Source organism: Bombina bombina, chromosome 6 (genome assembly GCF_027579735.1).
Source record: "Bombina bombina isolate aBomBom1 chromosome 6, aBomBom1.pri, whole genome shotgun sequence".
Taxonomy (NCBI): Eukaryota; Metazoa; Chordata; class Amphibia; order Anura; family Bombinatoridae; genus Bombina; species Bombina bombina.
The window spans coordinates 762,559,995-762,580,394 of NC_069504.1; the positions used below are offsets into that span (position 1 = coordinate 762,559,995).

General features: G+C 39.9%; 1 protein-coding gene across 1 annotated transcript in view; it reads right to left on the reverse strand.

Moving 5' to 3' along the window:
* The window catches only part of LSM1 (LSM1 homolog, mRNA degradation associated), a 126,237-nt gene that overhangs the window by 44,586 nt on the left and 61,251 nt on the right, over window positions 1-20,400 (reverse strand). Inside the window, exon 3 of the mRNA XM_053718038.1 lies at window positions 1,743-1,858. Within this exon, the coding sequence (XP_053574013.1) occupies window positions 1,743-1,858 (116 nt within the window). The remainder of the gene's footprint in view (window positions 1-1,742; window positions 1,859-20,400) is intronic.

Here is a 20,400-nt window from a genome sequence, read left to right on the forward strand (position 1 = left end):
GTAATCAGAATATTAAGAAAACAAAAACTTCCCAATTACAATAGAATTTATAATCCCTACTTGGATTCTTAGGTCACTATCTACCCTGCTGAATGGATAGCACTGCATTATCTAAAAGGAAATAATATTGCAATTATAAGATTTTTCCCATATAAAAACTATAAATAAAAAAGTTATTGGAACTCTGCAGGTCCCAAGCGGTAATTCTACTGTGTGTTTAACCCCTTTGTGGTGTCACTAACTAACCTGTGTCACTAACTGTCTTTCTCACATCTCTAACTGGATGTCCTCTCACTACCTCAAGCTAAATCTCTCCAAAACTGAGCTCCTTATTTCCCCCCCCTTCTTCTAAACTCTCCACCCCCAATCTCTCTATAACTGTCAACTCCATCATTACCCCCTACCCCGCATGCCCGATGTCTCGGGGTCACATTTGACTCAGATCTTTCTTTCACTCCTCACATTCAGTCATTGGCTAAAGCCTGCCGCTTCCACATTAAAAACCATCTCTAAAATTAGACACTTCCTTACACAAGACACAACTAAGATTTGAATCCACTCTCATTCTTTCCCGCCCCGATTACTGCAACTCTGTCCTCTCTGGTCTCCCCACCTGCCGCCTAGCTCCTTTACAATCCATAATGAATGCCTCTGCCAGGCTCATCTTCCTTACACGTCGCTCTTCATCTGGTGCACCTCTCTGCCAATCCCTTCACTGGCTTCCTCTTGCCTCTAGGATCAAACACAAAATTCTCATTCTAACATACAAAGCCCTCAACTGCACTGCTCCCCCCTATATCTCAGACCTTGTTTCCAGATACTCTCCCTCCCGTCCCCTTGCTCTGCTCATGACCTCCTACTCTCCTCACCTCATCACACTCCTGTTTACAGGACTTCTCCAGACTGGCTCCCATCTTGTGGAACTCTCTGCCTCGCTCCACAAGACTCTTCTAGTTTTAAAAGCTTCAAGTGCTTCCTAAAGACTCTACTGTTCAGGGATGCATACAATCTACGCTAACCTTTCTTTATACCAGTTCCTCTCCTCCATTGCTATCCCCTGAACCCCCCTTAGCATGTAAGGAAAGTTCTTCTCTGTGAAAGGCACATATTGAGCAAAAAGAGGCTGCTTCTAGGGTGGTAACTAGCCTCAGAACAAGTTATTATGCTATTTTTCGTTCCCAGGTTGAGCGCTTCTCTCTTTATTTACCCCTTAGCATGTAAGCCTGAGTCCAGCTGTTTGTAGATCACCTTCTTAAGAGCGGACTACAACAGTGCAACTCTTGGCAGGGACCTCTACCCATTTGATCCCTATAATTGTTTTGTTGTACTCCGCCTTTGTTTATAGCGCTGCGGAATCTGTTGGCGCTCTACAAATAACTAATAATAATAATATTAGTTCAGGGTCAATAGTCTTAAAATGAAAAAGTAGAGCATGTAATTTTTTGACTATTATGGCCCTTTAAATTCACTAATTATGGGTCTCTGGTTATAGATTATAAATGCTGCAATTAACTCTCACTGTATTTGTGCAGTAACCAGTCAGCATAGCTATAATGTAAGAAAAATTAAGAGCTTAAGTTACTGACACATCGTTTTAGTCTTGACAAAGACTATTAGATTCCTGATTTAGACTAGAAGGCACATTTAACAAAAATAGTTAGCATACTAAATTAAATGGACATACTAAATTTAGTGGAATAAAAAAAAAAAAAAAAAAAAAAAAAGGATAAAAAAATACTTACAATTTCACCAAGTAGGACAACATTCTCTCCTCTGACAACAAAAATACCCCTAGGGATGTCCCCATATTTTTTACCAACATGGATCCTCTCCACAGTCTGATGTAGAACAAGGTTAGCTAAAAAAAAAACAACCAATAAGACATTTGAAATAAAATAAAAACAAAACTTGATCACACAGTAAAAAATAGCCAATCTGAACCATTTAAAATGTGACACATTAAGTGAAGATTTTAATCTATATTTTTTTCACGAGGAAAGAGAGCGAGAGAGCGAAAGGAGAGAGAAGAGAGCGAAAGGAGAGAGAAGAGAGAGAAGAGAGCGAAAGGAGAGAGAAGAGAGCGAAGAGAGCGAAAGGAGAGAGAAGAGAGAGAAGAGAGAGAAAGGAGAGAGAGAAGAGAGCGAAAGGAGAGAGAAAGGAGAGAGAGAAGAGAGCGAAAGGAGAGAGAGCGAAAGGAGAGAGCGCGAAAGGAGAGAGAGCGAAAGGAGAGAGAAGAGAGCGAAAGGAGAGAGAAGAGAGCGAAAGGAGAGAGAAGAGAGCGAAAGGAGAGAGAAGAGAGCGCAAGAGAGAGAGAAGAGAGCGAAAAGGAGAGAGAGGAGAGCGAAAAGGAGAGAGAGCGCGAGAGAGAGCGAAAAGGAGAGAGAGCGCGAGAGAGAGCGAAAAGGAGAGAGAGCGCGAGAGAGAGCGAAAAGGAGAGAGAGCGCAAGAGAGAGCGAAAAGGAGAGAGAGCGCAAGAGAGAGAAAAAAGGAGAGAGCGAGAAAGAGCGAGAGAGAAAAAGCGCGCGAGAAAAAGAGCGAGAGAAAGAGTGAGAGAGAGAAAGAGCGAGCGAGAAAGAGCGAGAGAATAAAATGTTAAACAACTTTCCAATTTACTTCTGTTATCTAACTTGCTTAATTCTCTTGTTATCCTTTGTTGAAAAGCATATCTAGATGGGCTCAGGAGCTTTGAGTTAGCTGCCGATTGGTGCCCATTTTAATTTGCTTACAAATGTGTTCAGCTAGCTCCCAGGAGTGCATTGCTGCTTCTTCAATAAAAGGTACTAAGAGAATGAAGCAAACGTTGATAGAAATAAATTGGAAAGTTGTTTAAATTTAAAAAAAAAAAAAAAGTATAATCTGAATCATGAAAGAAAAATGGTAATTGTCCCTTTAAGGTCTCTTAAAAAAAAAAAAGGGACAATAAACTGGTTGAGATTGTGAAATAACATGCTTAAACGGACAGACTACACCAAAATTGTTAGTGTTTAAAAAGATAGATAATGCCTTTACTACCCATTCCCCAGGTTTGCACAACCAACATTGGTACATTAATATACTTTAATCCTCTAAATTTCTGCCTGTTTCTAAGACTCTTATCATATTTTTTTTTTTATTTGCTTTTCACAACAGGATAATGCTAGTTCATATGGGTCATATAAATAACATTGTACTCACGCCCGGGGAGTTATTTAAGAGTTAGCACAACAGCACTATTTGGCTAAAATGCAAGTCAATAAATAAAGTCATGTGATCAGGGGGCTGTCAGAAGATGCTTATATACAAGGTAATCAGAGAGTTAAAAAGTATATTAATATCGCAAGTCAATAAATAAAGTCATGTGATCAGAGGGCTGTCAGAAGATGCTTAGATACAAGGTAATCAGAGAGTTAAAAAGTATATTAATATCGTTATATTAATATACTTTTTAACTCTCTGATTACCTTGTATCTAAGCATCTTCTGACAGCCCCCTGATCACATGACTATTTATTGACTTGCATTTTAGCCAAATAGTGCTGTTGTGAAAATTGTGGATTTTTCAGTCCTGAAACAGTGTACATGGCAGGCTTCACAAGTCTAACCCTGCTACATAGACCCAAATTCCAAGTTTAATAACAGAATTTATGCTTACCTGATAAATTACTTTCTCCAACGGTGTGTCCGGTCCACGGCGTCATCCATTACTTGTGGGAAATGTTCTCCCCCACAGGGAAAGGCAAGGAGAGCACACAGCAAGAGCTGTCCATATAGCTCCCCCTCTGGCTCCGCCCCCCAGTCATTCGACCGACGGTTAGGAGAAAAAGGAGAAACTATAAAGGTGCCGTGGTGACTGTAGTGTATAAAGAAATTTTTTTTTCAACCCGATTAAAAAAACCAGGGCGGGCCGTGGACCGGACACACCGTTGGAGAAAGTAATTTATCAGGTAAGCATAAATTCGGTTTTCTCCAACATTGGTGTGTCCGGTCCACGGCGTCATCCATTACTTGTGGGAACCAATACCAAAGCTTTAGGACACGGATGAAGGGAGGGAGCAAATCAGGTTACCTAAACAGAAGGCACCACGGCTTGCAAAACCTCTCTCCCAAAAACAGCCTCCGAAGAAGCAAAAATATCAAATTTGTAGAATTTGGCAAAAGTGTGCAGAGAAGACCAAGTCGCTGCCTTACATATCTGGTCAACAGAAGCCTTGTTCTTATAGGCCCATGTGGAAGCCACAGCCCTAGTAGAGTGAGCTGTGATACGGTCAGGAGGCTGCCGTCCGGCAGTCTCATAAGCCAAGCGGATAATGCTTTTCAGCCAGAAAGAGAGAGAGGTAGCAGTAGCTTTTTGACCTCTCCTCTTACCAGAGTAAACGACAAACAAGGATGAGGTTGCTTCTAAATAGAACTTTAAAGCACGAACAACATCTAAATTGTGTAATAAACGTTCCTTCTTTGAAACTGGATTCGGACACAAAGAAGGAACAACTATTTCCTGGTTGATGTTCTCGTTGGAAACAACTTTTGGAAGAAAACCAGGCTTAGTACGCAAAACAACCTTATCTGAATGGAACACCAGATAGGGTGGATCACACTGCAAAGCAGATAATTCAGAAACTCTTCTAGCAGAAGAAATAGCAACCAAAAACAGAACTTTCCAAGATAGTAACTTAATATCTATGGAATGTAAAGGTTCAAACGGAACCCCTTGAAGAACTGAAAGAACTAAATTTAAACTCCAAGGAGGAGTCATGGGTCTGTAAACCGGCTTGATTCTAACCAAAGCCTGAACAAAAGCTTGTACATCTGGCAAAGCTGCCAGTCGTTTGTGCAACAAGACGGATAATGCAGAAATCTGTCCTTTTAGAGAACTAGCTGACAATCCTTTATCCAAACCTTCTTGGAGAAAGGAGAGAATCTTTGGAATTTTAATCTTACTCCAGGAGAATCCTTTGGATTCACACCAACAGATATATTTTTTCCATATTTTATGGTAAATCCTTCTAGTCACAGGTTTTCTGGCTTGGACCAGAGTATCAATCACAGAATTTGAAAACCCACGCTTGGATAAAATCAAGCGTTCAATTTCCAAGCAGTCAGCTGCAGAGAAACTAGATTGGGATGTTCGAATGGACCTTGTACTAGAAGGTCCTGTCTCAAAGGTAGCTTCCATGGTGGAGCCGATGACATATTCACCAGGTCTGCATACCAAGTCCTGCGTGGCCACGCAGGAGCTATCAGAATCACCGAGGCCTTCTCCTGTTTGATCCTGGCTATGAGCCTGGGGAGGAGAGGAAACGGTGGAAACACATATGCTAGGTGGAACGACCAAGGCGCCACTAATGCATCCACTAGAGTCGCCTTGGGATAACTGGATCTGGACCCGTAGCAAGGAATCTTGAAGTTCTGACGGGACGCCATTAGATCCATGTCTGGAATGCCCCATAATTGGGTTAACTGAGCAAAGACCTCCGGATGGAGTTCCCACTCCCCCGGATGGAAAGTCTGACGACTCAAATAGTCCACCTCCAAGTTGTCTACTCCTGGGATGTGAATAGCAGATAGATGGCAGGAGTGATTCTCTGCCCATTGGATTATCTTGGTTACTTCCTTCATCGCTAGGGAACTCTTTGTTCCCCCCTGATGATTGATGTACGCAACAGTCGTTATGTTGTCCGACTGAAATCTTATGAACCTGGCTTCCGCTAGCTGAGGCCAAGCCAGGAGCGCATTGAATATAGCTCTTAGTTCCAAAATGTTTATCGGGAGAAGCGACTCTTCCCGCGACCATAGGCCCTGAGCTCTTAGAGAGTCCCAGACCGCGCCCCACTCCAAGAGGCTGGCGTCGGTCGTGACGATGACCCACTCCGGTCTGCGGAAACTCATTCCCTGAGACAGGTGATCCTGGGTCAACCACCAGAGAAGTGAGTCCCTGGTTACCTGGTCTACTTGAATTTGGGGAGACAAGTCTGTATAGTCCCCATTCCACTGATTGAGCATGCACAGCTGTAATGAGTGAAGAACTCGACAAGCTTTTAGAAGCTTTGTCTTTCTGACGTCTGTGAGAAAGATCTTCATTTCCACAGAATCTATTATTGTTCCCAGAAAAGGAACCCTTGTGGACGGTGACAGTGAACTTTTTTCTATGTTCACTTTCCACCCGTGAGATCTGAGAAAAGCCAACACAATGTCTGTATGAGCCCTCTCTTTGGAAAGAGACGACGCTTGGATTAGGATGTCGTCTAGATAAGGTGCTACAGCGATGCCCCTCGGTCTTAGGACCGCTAGAAGGGACCCTAGCACCTTTTGTGAAAATTCTGGGAGCAGTGGCTAAACCGAATGGAAGATCCACAAACTGGTAATGTTTGTCCAGAAAGGCGAACCTCAGGAACTGATGATGAGATTTGTGGATTGGGATATGCAGATACGCATCCTTCAGATCCACGGTAGTCAAAAATTGACCCTGCTGGATTGTTGGTAAGATTGTCCGAATGGTTTCCATCTTGAAGGATGGAACTCTGAGGAACTTGTTTAATATCTTTAAATCCAGAATTGGCCTGAAAATTCCCTCTTTTTTGGGAACCACAAACAGGTTTGAGTAAAACCCTAGACCTTGTTCCCCGGAGGGGACTGGGTTTATCACTCCCATCTTTGATAGGTCTCTTACACAATGTAAGAATGCCTGTTTCTTTATCTGGTCTGAAGATAAGTGAGACAGGTGGAACCTTCCCTTTGGAGGAAGTTCCTTGAATTCTAACAGGTATCCCTTGGAAACTATCTCTAGTGCCCAGGGATCCAGAACATCTCTTGCCCAAGCCTGAGCGAAGAGAGATAGTCTGCCCCCTACCAGATCCGGTCCCGGATCGGGGGCTACCCCTTCATGCTGTCTTGGTAGCAGCAGCAGGTTTCTTGGTTTGTTTACCCTTGTTCCAGCCTTGCATGGGCTTCCAAGCGGGTTTGGGCTGGGCCGCATTACCTTCTTGTCTAGCGGCAGTGGAGTTATTAGCCGGTCCGTTCCTGAAATTGCGAAAGGAACGAAAATTAGACTTGTTCTTAGCCTTAAAAGGCCTATCTTGTGGGAGGGCATGGCTCTTACCCCCAGTGATGTCTGAAATAATTTCCTTCAATTCCGGCCCAAAAAGGGTCTTACCCTTGAAAGGAATATTCAGTAACTTAGTCTTGGACGACACGTCTGCCGACCAGGATTTTAGCCAAAGCGCCCTCCGCGCTACTATAGCAAAACCTGAGTTTTTCGCCGCCAATTTCGTTATTTGAAAGGCAGCATCCAATATAAAGGAATTAGCTAACTTTAATCTTTTTAAGCAATCCTTCCTTAGGGGTCACCATTCACAGAAAAAAGCCTTTTGAAGTCACTTTCTGAACCACAGGACCCTCTCACATGAATCTGCATGCACTGCCTTGAAATTCAACTGCACAGCTGAAGTGCCAAAATGAGGCTTCCTCCCTCAGCACACTAGAGTGAAGGGGCCTTCCTGACTAGATTTAGGTGTCTAAAACAAGCCAGATCAATAAAAAACGTTCCCAAGTGTATGTGAGCTTATAAAATATTTCAAATGGTATAATATTGTAATAAAAACCAATCGATTTAGCCCCTAACAGTGTCTACCAGCATAAAAAACAAAAAGGGGAAGCCTGTTATCTTTTTTGCTGAGGTGAAAGAAAAATGGCTTACCTTTTCCCCTGAGGGGAAAAATGACTGTCATCTAGCATTAGCCTGTGTTGTTAGAAGGAGACTAGTCATACCTGAAGCAGATGAGTCTGCAAACTGTTACCCCCAACTGAAGTTCTCTTGTTTCAACAGTCCTGCGTGGTAACAGTAATGGATTTTAGTTACTTGTGCTAAAATCATAGCCCTCTTAAACAGAAATCTTCATCACTTTTCTGTTATAGAGTAAATAGTACAAGCCAGCACTATTTTAAAATAACAAACTCTTGATAGAAGAATAAAAAACTACAACTAACACCACAAACTCCTCGCCATCCCCGTGGTAGATGCTACTTGTTCAGAGCGGCAAGGAGAATGACTGGGGGGCGGAGCCAGAGGGGGAGCTATATGGACAGCTCTTGCTGTGTGCTCTCCTTGCCTTTCCCTGTGGGGGAGAACATTTCCCACAAGTAATGGATGACGCCGTGGACCGGACACACCAATGTTGGAGAAATATTTTTATTTCTGCTGAGCAATATTGTGGTGCACGTGTTCACAGTGGTGGTGAGTCCACGGCATCATCAATTACTACTGGAAATATCCCTCCAGCCCAGCAGGAGGAGGCAAAGAGCACCACAGCAAAGCTGTTAAGTATCACTCCCCTTCCCACAAACCCCAGTCATTCGACCGAAGGAAAATAGAGAAAAGGAGTAACGCAAGGTGTAGAGGTGCCTGAGGTTTAGACAAAAAACGGTCTTAAAATAAAGGGCGGGGCTGTGGACTCACCATATTCGGAAAGAAATTTATCAGGTAAGCATAAATTTTGTTTTCTTTCCTAAGATATGGTGAGTCCACGGGATCATCATCAATTACTATTGGGAACCAATACCCAAGTTAAAGGACAGGTATACCTAAACGGAAGGCACCACTGCTTGAAGAACCTTTCTCCCAAAAGAAGCCTCAGCCGAGGCAAAAAGTATCAATTTTATAAAATTAGGAAAAAGTATGTAGAGAGGACCAAGTTGCAGCCTTGCAAATCTGTTCCACAGAAGCTTCATTTTTGAAAGTCCAAGAAGAAGAAGAGACAGCCCTGAGCTATGATCCTTTCAGGAGGCTGCTGTCCAGCAGTCTCATACGTCAAACAAATTATACTTCTCAACCAAAGAGAAAGAGAAGTAGCAGTAGCTTTCTGACCTTTACGTTTCCCAGTAAAACAAACAAACAATGGAGAAGACTGGCGAAAATCCTTAATCACCTGTAAATAGAATTTAAGAGCATGCACAACATCCAGGTTATGCAACAAACGTTCCTTATGAGAAGGATTAGGACATAGAGAAGGAACAACAATTTCCTGATTAATATTTCTATCCGAAACAACCTTGGAAAGGAAACCAAACTTAGTACGGAGAACTGCCTTATCTGAATGAAAAATGAGAAGGCGAATCGCACTGAAAAGCTGAGAATTCTGAGACTCTCCAAGCAAGAGAGATGGCAGTATGAAACAAAACCTTCCAAGATAACAACTTAAAGGGGAACTGAACCCAAATGTTTTCTTTTGTGATTCAGATAGAGCATGAAATTTTAAGCAACTTTCTAATTTACTCCTATCATCAAATTTTCTTCATTCTCTTGGTATCTTTATTTGAAATGCAAGTTTAGATGCCGGCCCATTTCTGGTGAAAAACCTGGGTTGTTCTTGCCGATTGGTGGACAAATTCATCCACCAATAAAAAAAAGTGCTGTCCAGAGTTCTGAATAATAATAAAAAAAAAGCCTAGATGCCTTCTTTTTCAAATAAAGAAAGCAAGAGAGCGAAGAAAAATTGATAATAGGAGTAAATTAAAAAGTTGGGTTCAGTGTCCCTTTAATATCTATGGAATTTAGTGGCTCAAACGGAGCCTGCTGCAAAACTTTAAGAACAAGGTTAAGGCTCCAAGTCGGAGCAACAGACTTAAACACGGTCTGACAAAAAGATTGCATATCCGGCACGTCCGCCAGACGCTTGAGCAGCAAAAGAGAGCGCAGAAATCTGACCCTTCAGAGTACTGACAGACAAACCCTTCTCCAGACCTTCCTGGAGAAAGGACAAAATCCTTGGAATCCTGACCATACTCCAAGAGTAGCCCTTGGCTTCACACCAATAAAGATATTTACACCATATCTTATGGTAAATCTTTCTAGTAACAGGCTTACGAGCCTAAATCATGGTCTCAATGACAGACTCAGAAAATCCACGCTCAGACAGAACTAAGCAATCTCCAAGCAGTCAGCTGCAGAGAAACGAGAATTGGGCAAAGGAAGGGACCCTGAAGTAGTAGGTCCTTCCTTAGAGGAAGTCTCCAAGGAGGGAGAGACACAACATTTCCACTAAGTCTGAATACCAGATACTGTAAGGCCACGCAGGAGCTATTAGAATCACTGATGCTCTCTCCTGCTTGATACGAGCAATGACTCGTGAAAGGAGAGCAAACTGAGGAAACGGATATGCCAACCTGAAGTTCCAAGGAACTGCCAGAGCATCTATCAGAAAGGCCTGAGGATCCCTTGACCTTGAACTGTACTTTGGAAGCTTGGCGTTCTGTCGAAACGCCATCAGATCCAACTCCGGTACCCCCCATTTGATGGTTAAACAGGAGAACACCTCCGGATGGAATTCCCACTCCCCGGGATGAAAAGTCTGTGTGCTCAGGAAATCCACTTCCAAGTTGTCCAATCCAGGAATGTGGATGGCCGATAGAAAGCAATTGTGAGATTCCGCCCACTGAATGATCCGAGCCAACTCGAAGGAACTCAGAGTCCCTCCATGGTGGTTGATGTAAGCCATTGAGGTTATGTTGTCGGACTGGAACATGATAAACCGGGCTAAGGCCAAGCCATTAAGGCATTGAAGATTGCTCTCAACTTGTTTATGGGGAGAGCAGATTCCTCCTGAGACCAAAGTCCCTGCGCCTTCAACGAATCCCAGACTTCTCCCCAGCCCATCAGGCTGGCGTCCGTTGTCACAATCACCCAGGAAGGTCTCCGAAAGCATGTCCCCTGAGACGGATGTTCCTGAGACAGCCACCACGGGAGAGAGTCTCTTGTTGACTGGTCTAGAACTATCTTCTAAGACAGATCTGCATAATCCCATTCCATTGACTGAGCATGCATAGCTGCAAAGCTCTCAAATGGAACCGAGCAAAGGGGACTATGTCCATGGAAGCAACCATCAGTCCAATTAACTCCATAAATTGGGCAACCGATGGCCAAAAAGCAGACTGTAGAGAGGGGCAAGAGGAAAGAATAGTGTTTCTTCTGACCTCCGTCAAATATTTTCATTGATAGGAAATCTATAATGGTCCCTAAGAAAACCACCCTTGTAGACGGAACAAGTGAACTCTTTCAAATTTACCTTCCATCCGTGGGAACGAAGAAAAGACAAAATTTCTGTGTGGGATTTTGCTAGTTGAAAAGATGACACCTGAACCAGAATGTCGTCCACACAGGGCACCACAGCAATTCCCCAAGACCGAATCACTGCCCAAAAGAGCCCCCAGAACTTTTGAGAAAATTCTGGCTGCTGTGGCAAGGCCGAATGAAAGGGCCACAAACTGAAAGTGAGTGTCCAGAAAGGCAAAACCTCAGAAATTTGTGATGATCCCTGTGAATGGGAACATGAAGGTACGCATTCTTCAGGTCTATGGCCGTCATGAACTGACCCTCTTGTACTAAAGGAAGGATGAAACGGATAGTCTCCATCTTCAAGGACGGCACTCTGAGAAACTTGTTTAGACACTTTAGGTCTAGAATCGGTCGGAAAGTTCCCTCTTTTTTGGGAACCACAAACAGATTGGAATAGAACCCCATACCCTGCTCCTGAACTGAAACTATCACTTCCATGTAGGAAAGATCCTGTACACATTTCAAGAACGCCTCTCTTTTTATTTGGGCTGCAGATAATTTCAAGAGGTGGAACCTGCACCTGGGAGGTAAGGTCTTGAATTCTAATTTGTAACCCTGGGATACTATTTCTACGCCCCAAGGATCTGGGACATCTCTTGAGAGAACTGAGAAAGCCTGCACCCCACTTGATCCGATCCCGGATCGGGGGCAAACCTTTCATGCCGATTTGGATTCAGCTGAGGGTTTCTTAGATTGTTTCCCCTTGGTCCAAGACAGACTGGGTTTCCAAGAAGGTTTGGACTGTTCCTGCTTGGCAGGGGAGGGAGAAGACTTACCTCTGAAGTTATGGAAGGAACAAAAATTACTCCTACGTCCTTTTAGGCCTATTCTTATCTTGTGGCAGAAAAGATCATTTACCACCCATGATATCGGAAATAATTTCTGCCAAACCAGGTCTACCCTTGTAAAGAATCGCCAAAAGCTTAGACGAAACATCCACTGACCAAGATTTCAGCCATAATGCTGTACACGTGAATACCACAAAACCAGATATTTTGGCTCCCAATTTAATGACCTGCAACAAAGCATTCAGTAATAAAGGAATAGGCTAGCTTAAAGGCCTTAATCTTAACCTGTATCTCCTCCAAAGTAGAGACTCAGACAATGCGTCAAACCAATAAGCTGCCGCACTTGTCATGGTCACAATACACACTGCAGGTTGCCATTGGAGACCTTGATGAATATACACCTTTTTCAAGTAAGCCTCTAGCTTCATGTCCATGGGGTCCTTGAAAGAGCAGCTATCCTCAATAGGAATACTAGTTTTCTTAGTCAGAGTAGAAATCGCCCCTTCCACCTAGGGCACCGTCTGCTACGACTCCTTAAGGGAACACTGATCCCAATTTTTTTCTTTTCTGATTCAGATGGACCATGCAATTTTTTTTTTTTTAAAGTAATTTTTTATTAACAGCAATAATTCACATAAAACATGAAAGAAAATCACAGAGCTTGAAAACACATATAACCAATTCTACTCGTAAGTTAAATAACAAAGTTCTGTCTTCTTATATCAAATTGCTGAATTTTTTTTTGTTATACACCCAGAGTCCACCATCAATAATAATTGATCTAGCAATGCAAAAACAATTAACAGAAAAGGAAGAAAAAAAAAAAAAAAAGGAGGGAAGGAAGGAAAAAAAAAGGGGGGGGGGGGGGGGAAGGGAGGGGAAAAAGGATTATATCCTCTCTCCCCCCCTACCATGCGTCAAGCAGTACTAATTCTGAATTCCTGAATGGGAAGATCATCAGCTCTATTTCAGCTGTTGAGTATCCTTTGATGAAAGCAGACCATTTAAAAAAATTTTTTTTAATGTCTTCTTCCTTATTAATGTGTCTCTCTGCTCTATCATACATTGTTTCTTTAGATGATTCCTAACTTCTAGGATTGTAGGGACTTTTTGTCTCTTCCAGCCTTTGAATATCAAGTATCTGGCTGCTAGAATTGAAAGAATGATTAGTTTCTCCTGAGGATGCTGTTTTCCGCTATGTGTTATACAAAAGATAATCTGTATTAGTGTAAGAGTTAGAGGGTCAGCCACCAGGCTACTATTAAGCCAAAATTCTAGTTTGTACCAAAATTGCCTGATTTTCAGGCAGTTCCAGATCATATGTATCAGATTTGCCGCTTCAAGGGAGTATTTTGGACATTTACTCCAGTTCAAATTGTGTATTTTATGGCCTTTCTCTGGAGTGAAATATGCTCTATGTAAAACTTTAAAGGGACAGTCAACACCAGAATTTTTGTTGTTTAAAAAGAAAGATAATCCCTTTATTACCCATTCCCCAGTTTTGCACAACCAACATAGTTATATTAATATACTTTTTACCTTTGTAATTATCTTGTATCTAAGCTTCTGCTGACTGCCCCCTTATTTCAGTTCTTTTGACAGACATGCAGTTTAGCCAATCATTGCTCAGTCCTAGGTCACTTTACGTGCATTAGCTCAATGTTATCTATATGAAACATGTGAACCAATGCCCTCTAGTGGTCAAAATGTATTCAGATTAGAGGCAGTCTTCAAGGTCTACGAAATTAGCATATGAACTTCCTAGTTTTAGCTTTCAACTAAGAATACCAAGAGAACAAAGCAAATTTGGTGATAAAACATAATTTATGTAAGAACTTACCTGATAAATTCATTTCTTTCATATTAGCAAGAGTCCATGAGCTAGTGACGTATGGGATATACATTCCTACCAGGAGGGGCAAAGTTTCCCAAACCTTAAAATGCCTATAAATACACCCCTCACCACACCCACAATTCAGTTTAACGAATAGCCAAGAAGTGGGGTGATAAGAAATGAGCGAAAGCATCAAAAATAAGGAATTGGAATAATTGTGCTTTATACAAAAAAATCATAAACACCACAAAAAGGGTGGGCCTCATGGACTCTTGCTAATATGAAAGAAATGAATTTATCAGGTAAGTTCTTACATAAATTATGTTTTCTTTCATGTAATTAGCAAGAGTCCATGAGCTAGTGACGTATGGGATAGCAGATACCCAAGATGTGGAACTTCCACGCAAGAGTCACTAGAGAGGGAGGGATAAAATAAAGACAGCCAATTCCGCTGAAAAAATAAATCCACTACCCGAATCAAAAGTTTCAATTTTTATAATGAAAAAAATTGAAATATAAGCAGAAGAATCAAACTGAAACAGCTGCCTGAAGTACTATTCTACCAAAAACTGCTTCTGAAGAAGAGAAAACATCAAAATGGTAGAATTTAGTTAAAGTATGCAAAGAAGACCAACTCATTGCTTTGCAAATCTGATCAACAGAAGCTTCATTCTTAAAAGTCCAGGAAGTAGAAACTGACCTAGTAGAATGAGCCGTAATCCTCAGAGGCGGGGATTAACCCGACTCCAAATAAGCATGATGAATCAAAAGCTTTAACCAAGATGCCAAAGAAAAGGCAGATGCCTTCTGACCTTTCCTAAAACCAAAAAAAGATAACAAATAGACTAGAAGTCTGTCTGAAATCTGAGTAGCTTCAACATAATATTTCAAAACTCTTACCACATCCAAAGAATGTAAGAATCTTACCAAAAAATTCTTAGGATTAAGACACAAGGAAGGGACAATAATTCCTCTACTAATGTTGTTAGAATTCACAACTTTAGGTAAAAATTGAAATGAGGACAGCAAAAACCACCAGAACAGATAATTCAAAAAACTGTTCTAGCTGAAGAGATGTCTAAAAAGAACAATACTTTCCATGAAAGTAATTAATGTCCAAAGAAAGCATATGCTCAAACAGAAGAGCCTGTAAAGCCTTCAGAACCAAAATAAGACTCCAAGGAGGAGAAATTGGCTTAAATGACAGGCTTGATACGAACCAAAGCCTGAACAAAACAATGAATATCAGAAAGATTTAGCAATTCTTACTGTGAAACAGCACAGAAAAAGCAGAGATTTGTCCTTTCAAGGAACATGCAGACAAAACCTTATGAAGAAACTATAAAATCCTAGGAATTATAAAAGAATGCCAAGAGAATTCATAAGAAGAGCATCATGAGTTGTAAATCTTCCAAACTCGATAATAAATCCTACTAGGCACAGATTTACGAGCCTGCAACATAGTATTAATCACTGAGTCAGAGAAACTTCTATGACTAAGTACCAAGCGTTACATTTTCATACCATCAAATTAATAATTTGAATTCCTGATGAAAAAAACGAATGTTAAGATATAAGGTCTGGAAGTAACCAAGATTGGCAACTGGACATCCGAACAAGAACGATATACCAAAACCTGTGTGGCCATGCTGGAGCCACCAGCCACACCAAAGATTGGTCTCTGATGATTTAGAAAATCACTCTAAAAAGAAGAACCAGAGATTAAAAAATATAGGCAGATTGATAATTCCAAGGAAGTGTTAATGCATACACTACTTCCGCCTGAGGATCCCAGGACCTGAATAGGCCCCTGGGGAGTTCCTTGTTTAGATGAAATGCCATCAGATCTATTTCTGGAAGCCCTCACATCTGAAAAATTGAAAAACATATCTGGGTAAAGAGACCATTCTCCCGGATGTAAAGCTTGATTAACAGAGATAATCCGCTTCCCAATTGTCTATACCTGGGAAAAAGACCACAGAAATTAGATAGGAGCTGGATTTAGCTCAAGCAAATATCCAAGATACTTCTGTCACAGCCTAAAGACTGATAGTCCCACCCTGATGATTGACATACGCCACAGTTGTGACATTGTCTGTCTGAAAAAAGTCTCGTCTTCAAAAAGAAACCAAACTGAAGAACTCTGAGAATGCACAGAGTTCCAAAATATCAAATGGTAATCTCGCCTCCTGAGATTTCCAAACCCCTTGTGCTGACAGAGATCCTCAGACAGCCTCCCAACCTAAAAGACTCGCATCTGTAGAGATCATGGTCCAGGTTGAAAGAACCGAAGAGACCTGTAGAACTAAATGATGGTGATCTTAACCACCGAATCAAAGATAGTTAAACATTAGGATTCAAAGATATAAAAAGTGATATCCTAGAATCCCTGCACCATTATTCAGCATAAAAAACTGGAAAGGTTTCCTATGAAATGAGCAAAGGGAATCGAATCCAATGCTGCAGCCATGAAACCTAAAACTTCCATGCATATATAGCAACTTGAAGGAAATAATAGAGACTGAAGGTTCCAACAAACGGAACCCAATAAACTTGTCACTTGTCTGTTAGAGACAAAAACATTGACACAATCTATCTGGAAACCTAAAAAAGTTGACCCTTGTGTGAGAAATCAAGGAGCTTTTGATAAAAAGATCCTCTAACCATGTCTTGAAGAAACAACAAAGTTGAATCGTATGAGATTCCACAGAACGAAAAGACTGAGCCAGTACCACGATACCGTCCAAATAAGGAACAGAGAACCTTGAAAAGATTCTTAGAGCTGTCGCTAGACCAGAAGGAAAAGCAACAAATTGGTAATGCTTGTCAAAAAAAGAGAATTTCAGAAAATAAAAATCTGAATGAAAACAGAAAATGAAGATATGCATCTATTGTATCTATTGTAAACAAATAATGCCATCACTGACCAAAAAGGCAGAACAGACCATATAAACACCATTCCAAAAGATGGTACACTTATATGACAGTTCAAAAAGATTTTCTATCTTTGGAACAATGAACAGTCTTGAATAAAACCCCAAAACCCAGTTCCTAAAATGAAACTGGAATAAATACCCCAGAAAACTCCAGGTCTGAGCAGCGCTTGAGCCCCAACGGGTGACCAACCGCACTTCACCAGTACCCAAAACATATAGGTCTGAAACACACTTCAGGAAAGTGTTAGTCTTACTGGAATAGCTGGAATATGATAGAGAAAAAAAGACTTCTCACAGACGGTTTTACTCTGAAACCTATTCTGTACCCAAAGTCTAAGAAGTTTGGACCAAATAGAACCAAACAAATTTCAAAAAAGTCTTAACCTGCCCCTTACCAGCCAAGCTGGAATAAGAACCGCACCTACATGCAAATTTGGGGAGCTGACTTTGAACTTTTAAAAGGCTTAATTGAATGAAGAAAAAAAACTTCCAATTATAAACATGTTACTTGGGGAAGAATTCAGGATTCCGTTCCTTAGTAAGAACAGAAAACTAATAAGCTTAAAGTTTTAGTCTTAGAACTCAATCTTGAAGCCCAGAGTAACAGTTAAAGAATTGAATCCAATTATGAACCAAATAATTGATTATCTTGGAAAAAAAGAAATATGGATTTTAGAAATCAAATTAGCATTCCAAGATTGAAATCACAAAGTTCTTCTAGCTAAAATAGCTAAAGACATAGATTAAACCTCATTTGCGAAAATATTTAATAAAATGACAACACAAATGAAATTATTAGCATGTTAATCAAGTTAAAGGACCAGTCAACACACCGGACCCGCACAATCAACAAATGCAAGACAACAAGACAATGCAACAGCACTTAGTCTGAACTTCAAATAAGTATTAGATTTTGTCCTTTTAACAATGCTAAACATATCATAATCCGATACTTGATCTTAAAGTATCCAACCAGAAAGATGAAGCAATTGCAACATCAGCCAAATAAATTACAGGTCTAAGAAAAGTACCTGAAAATAATTTTCCTTAAATAAGATACGACCATCTGAAGGAAAAAAATAAATACTATTTGCTATAAGAACAATAGTATATTTAGCAAGAGTAGAGATAGCCCCATTAACTTGGGGAATCTTTCCTCAAAACTGAAAACTAACTGCTGGCAAAGAATACAATTTAAAAACCCTAAAGAAGGACTAAAAGAAAATTCTCAGCCTATTCCATTCCCTAGTATCAGGAACTGGAAAAAACATCTGAAGAAACCACAGAAGATAAATAAGCAGAATTTAAATGTTAGCTAGTTTTTAAAATCAAAAGAACTAGTTACTTCAAAATCCAAAATAATAAACACCTTTTGAACAAAGAACAAATGTACTCTATTAAAAAATAAAAAAGTAGATTTGTTAGTGTCAATATTGGATGAAGAAAAATTCTGAAAGAGAAAAAACACCATCAGAGAAGGATAATTCATTATGTTGTTGGTCATTTGAAACTTCATCAACTAAAAAAGAAGTTTGAAAAAGACCTAAAAATTTTATTAGAAGGTGGGACGTCAGACAAAGCCTTTAAAATAGAATCAGAAAAATATTCTTATAAATTTCTAAGTATATCTTTACATAAGATATAAAAAGAATAGCAATATATAAAGCATAAATACTAATGGATTATGCATGTAAAAAATAAAAAAGTAGATTTGTTAGTGTCAATATTGGATGAAGAAAAATTCTGAAAGAGAAAAAACACCATCAGAGAAGGATAATTCATTATGTTGTTGGTCATTTGAAACTTCATCAACTAAAAAAGAAGTTTGAAAAAGACCTAAAAATTTTATTAGAAGGTGGGACGTCAGACAAAGCCTTTAAAATAGAATCAGAAAAATATTCTTATAAATTTCTAAGTATATCTTTACATAAGATATAAAAAGAATAGCAATATATAAAGCATAAATACTAATGGATTCTGCATGTAAAAAATAAAAAAGTAGATTTGTTAGTGTCAATATTGGATAAAGAAAAATTCTGAAAGAGAAAAAACACCATCAGAGAAGGATAATTCATTATGTTGTTGGTCATTTGAAACTTCATCAACTAAAAAAGAAGTTTGAAAAAGACCTAAAAATTTTATTAGAAGGTGGGACGTCAGACAAAGCCTTTAAAATAGAATCAGAAAAATATTCTTATAAATTTCTAAGTATATCTTTACATAAGATATAAAAAGAATAGCAATATATAAAGCATAAATACTAATGGATTCTGCATGTAAAAGTTTATCATGATAACTTATTACAAACCATAGCTAAAGATAAACATTCATAACATTAAAATAAATTAACTTAGCTTTGGTAGGACTGATATCAGTCAACAGGAATCCCTCAGCATTTCTTGATACAGGAACAGTGTTTGAATATCTTGCAATATGTAATAGAAAAAACAACATATAAAGCAAAATTATCAAATTCCTTAAATGACAGTTTCAGGAATGGGAAAAAATGCAAAATAAACAAGCCTCTAGAAACCAGAAACAACAAAAAAGTGAGACTTAAATAATGTGAGAAAAAGTGGAACAAGTATGACTCCCACATTTTTGGCGCCAAGTATGATGCCCACATTATTGGTGCCAAGTACAACGCCCATATTTTTTGGCGCCAGGTATAACGCCACATCCTCTGACGCCGAAAACGACGCCCACATTTTTTGGCGCAAAAAAACGTCAGAACACACATGCGTCAAAAAAAGGACGTAACTACTTACAAACTTCCGGCGTCAACTACGGCGCCGGAAATGACAAAATTTTGCGCCAAAAAATGTTTGCGCCAAAAATGACGCAATAAATTGAAGCATTTTCTGCCACCGCGAGCCTAACAGCCCGCAGGGAAAAAAAGTCAATTGAAAATTTTCAAGGTAAGAAAAAAATATTTATTCATATGCATTATCCCAAATAATGAAACTGACAGTCTGAATGAAGGAATACTGATTATCCTGAATCATGGCAAATATAAGTTTAAAGACATATATTTAGAACTTTACATATAAAGTGCCCAACCATAGCTTAGAGTGTCACAAATAAAATAAGACTTACTTACCCCAAGACACTCATCTACATAAAGTAGATAGCCAAACCAGTACTGAAATGAGAATCAGTAGAGGTAATGGTATATAAGAGTATATCGTCGATCTCAAAAGGGAGGTAGGAGAAGAAATCTCTACGACCGATAACAGAGAACCTATGAAATAGATCCCCTAGAGGAAGACCATTGTATTCAAATAGGCAATACTCTCTTCACATCCCTCTGACATTCACTGCACTCTGAGAGGAAAACCAGGCTTCAGCCTGCTGCAAAGCGCATATCAACGTAGAATCTAGCACAAACTTACTTCACCACCTCCATGGGAGGCAAAGTTGGTAAAACTGAATTGTGGGTGTGGTGAGGGGTGTATTTATAGGCATTTTAAGGTTTGGGAAACTTTGCCCCTCCTGGTAGGAATGTATATCCCATACGTCACTAGCTCATGGACTCTTGCTAATTACATGAAAGAAAAGTAATTTGGGAAGTTGTTTAAAATTGCATGCCCTATTTAAATCATGAAAGTTTTTTTTGGACTTCACTGTCCCTTTAACATGCACTTCTCTCCAGGTGGCAGATAAAGTGGCCTGATCCACTTTGCTAATAGATTTTTGAATAAATTTAGAGTCTATTAAATCAGAAGCAGTTAGCCTGTTCCAATCTAACGCCATTTGT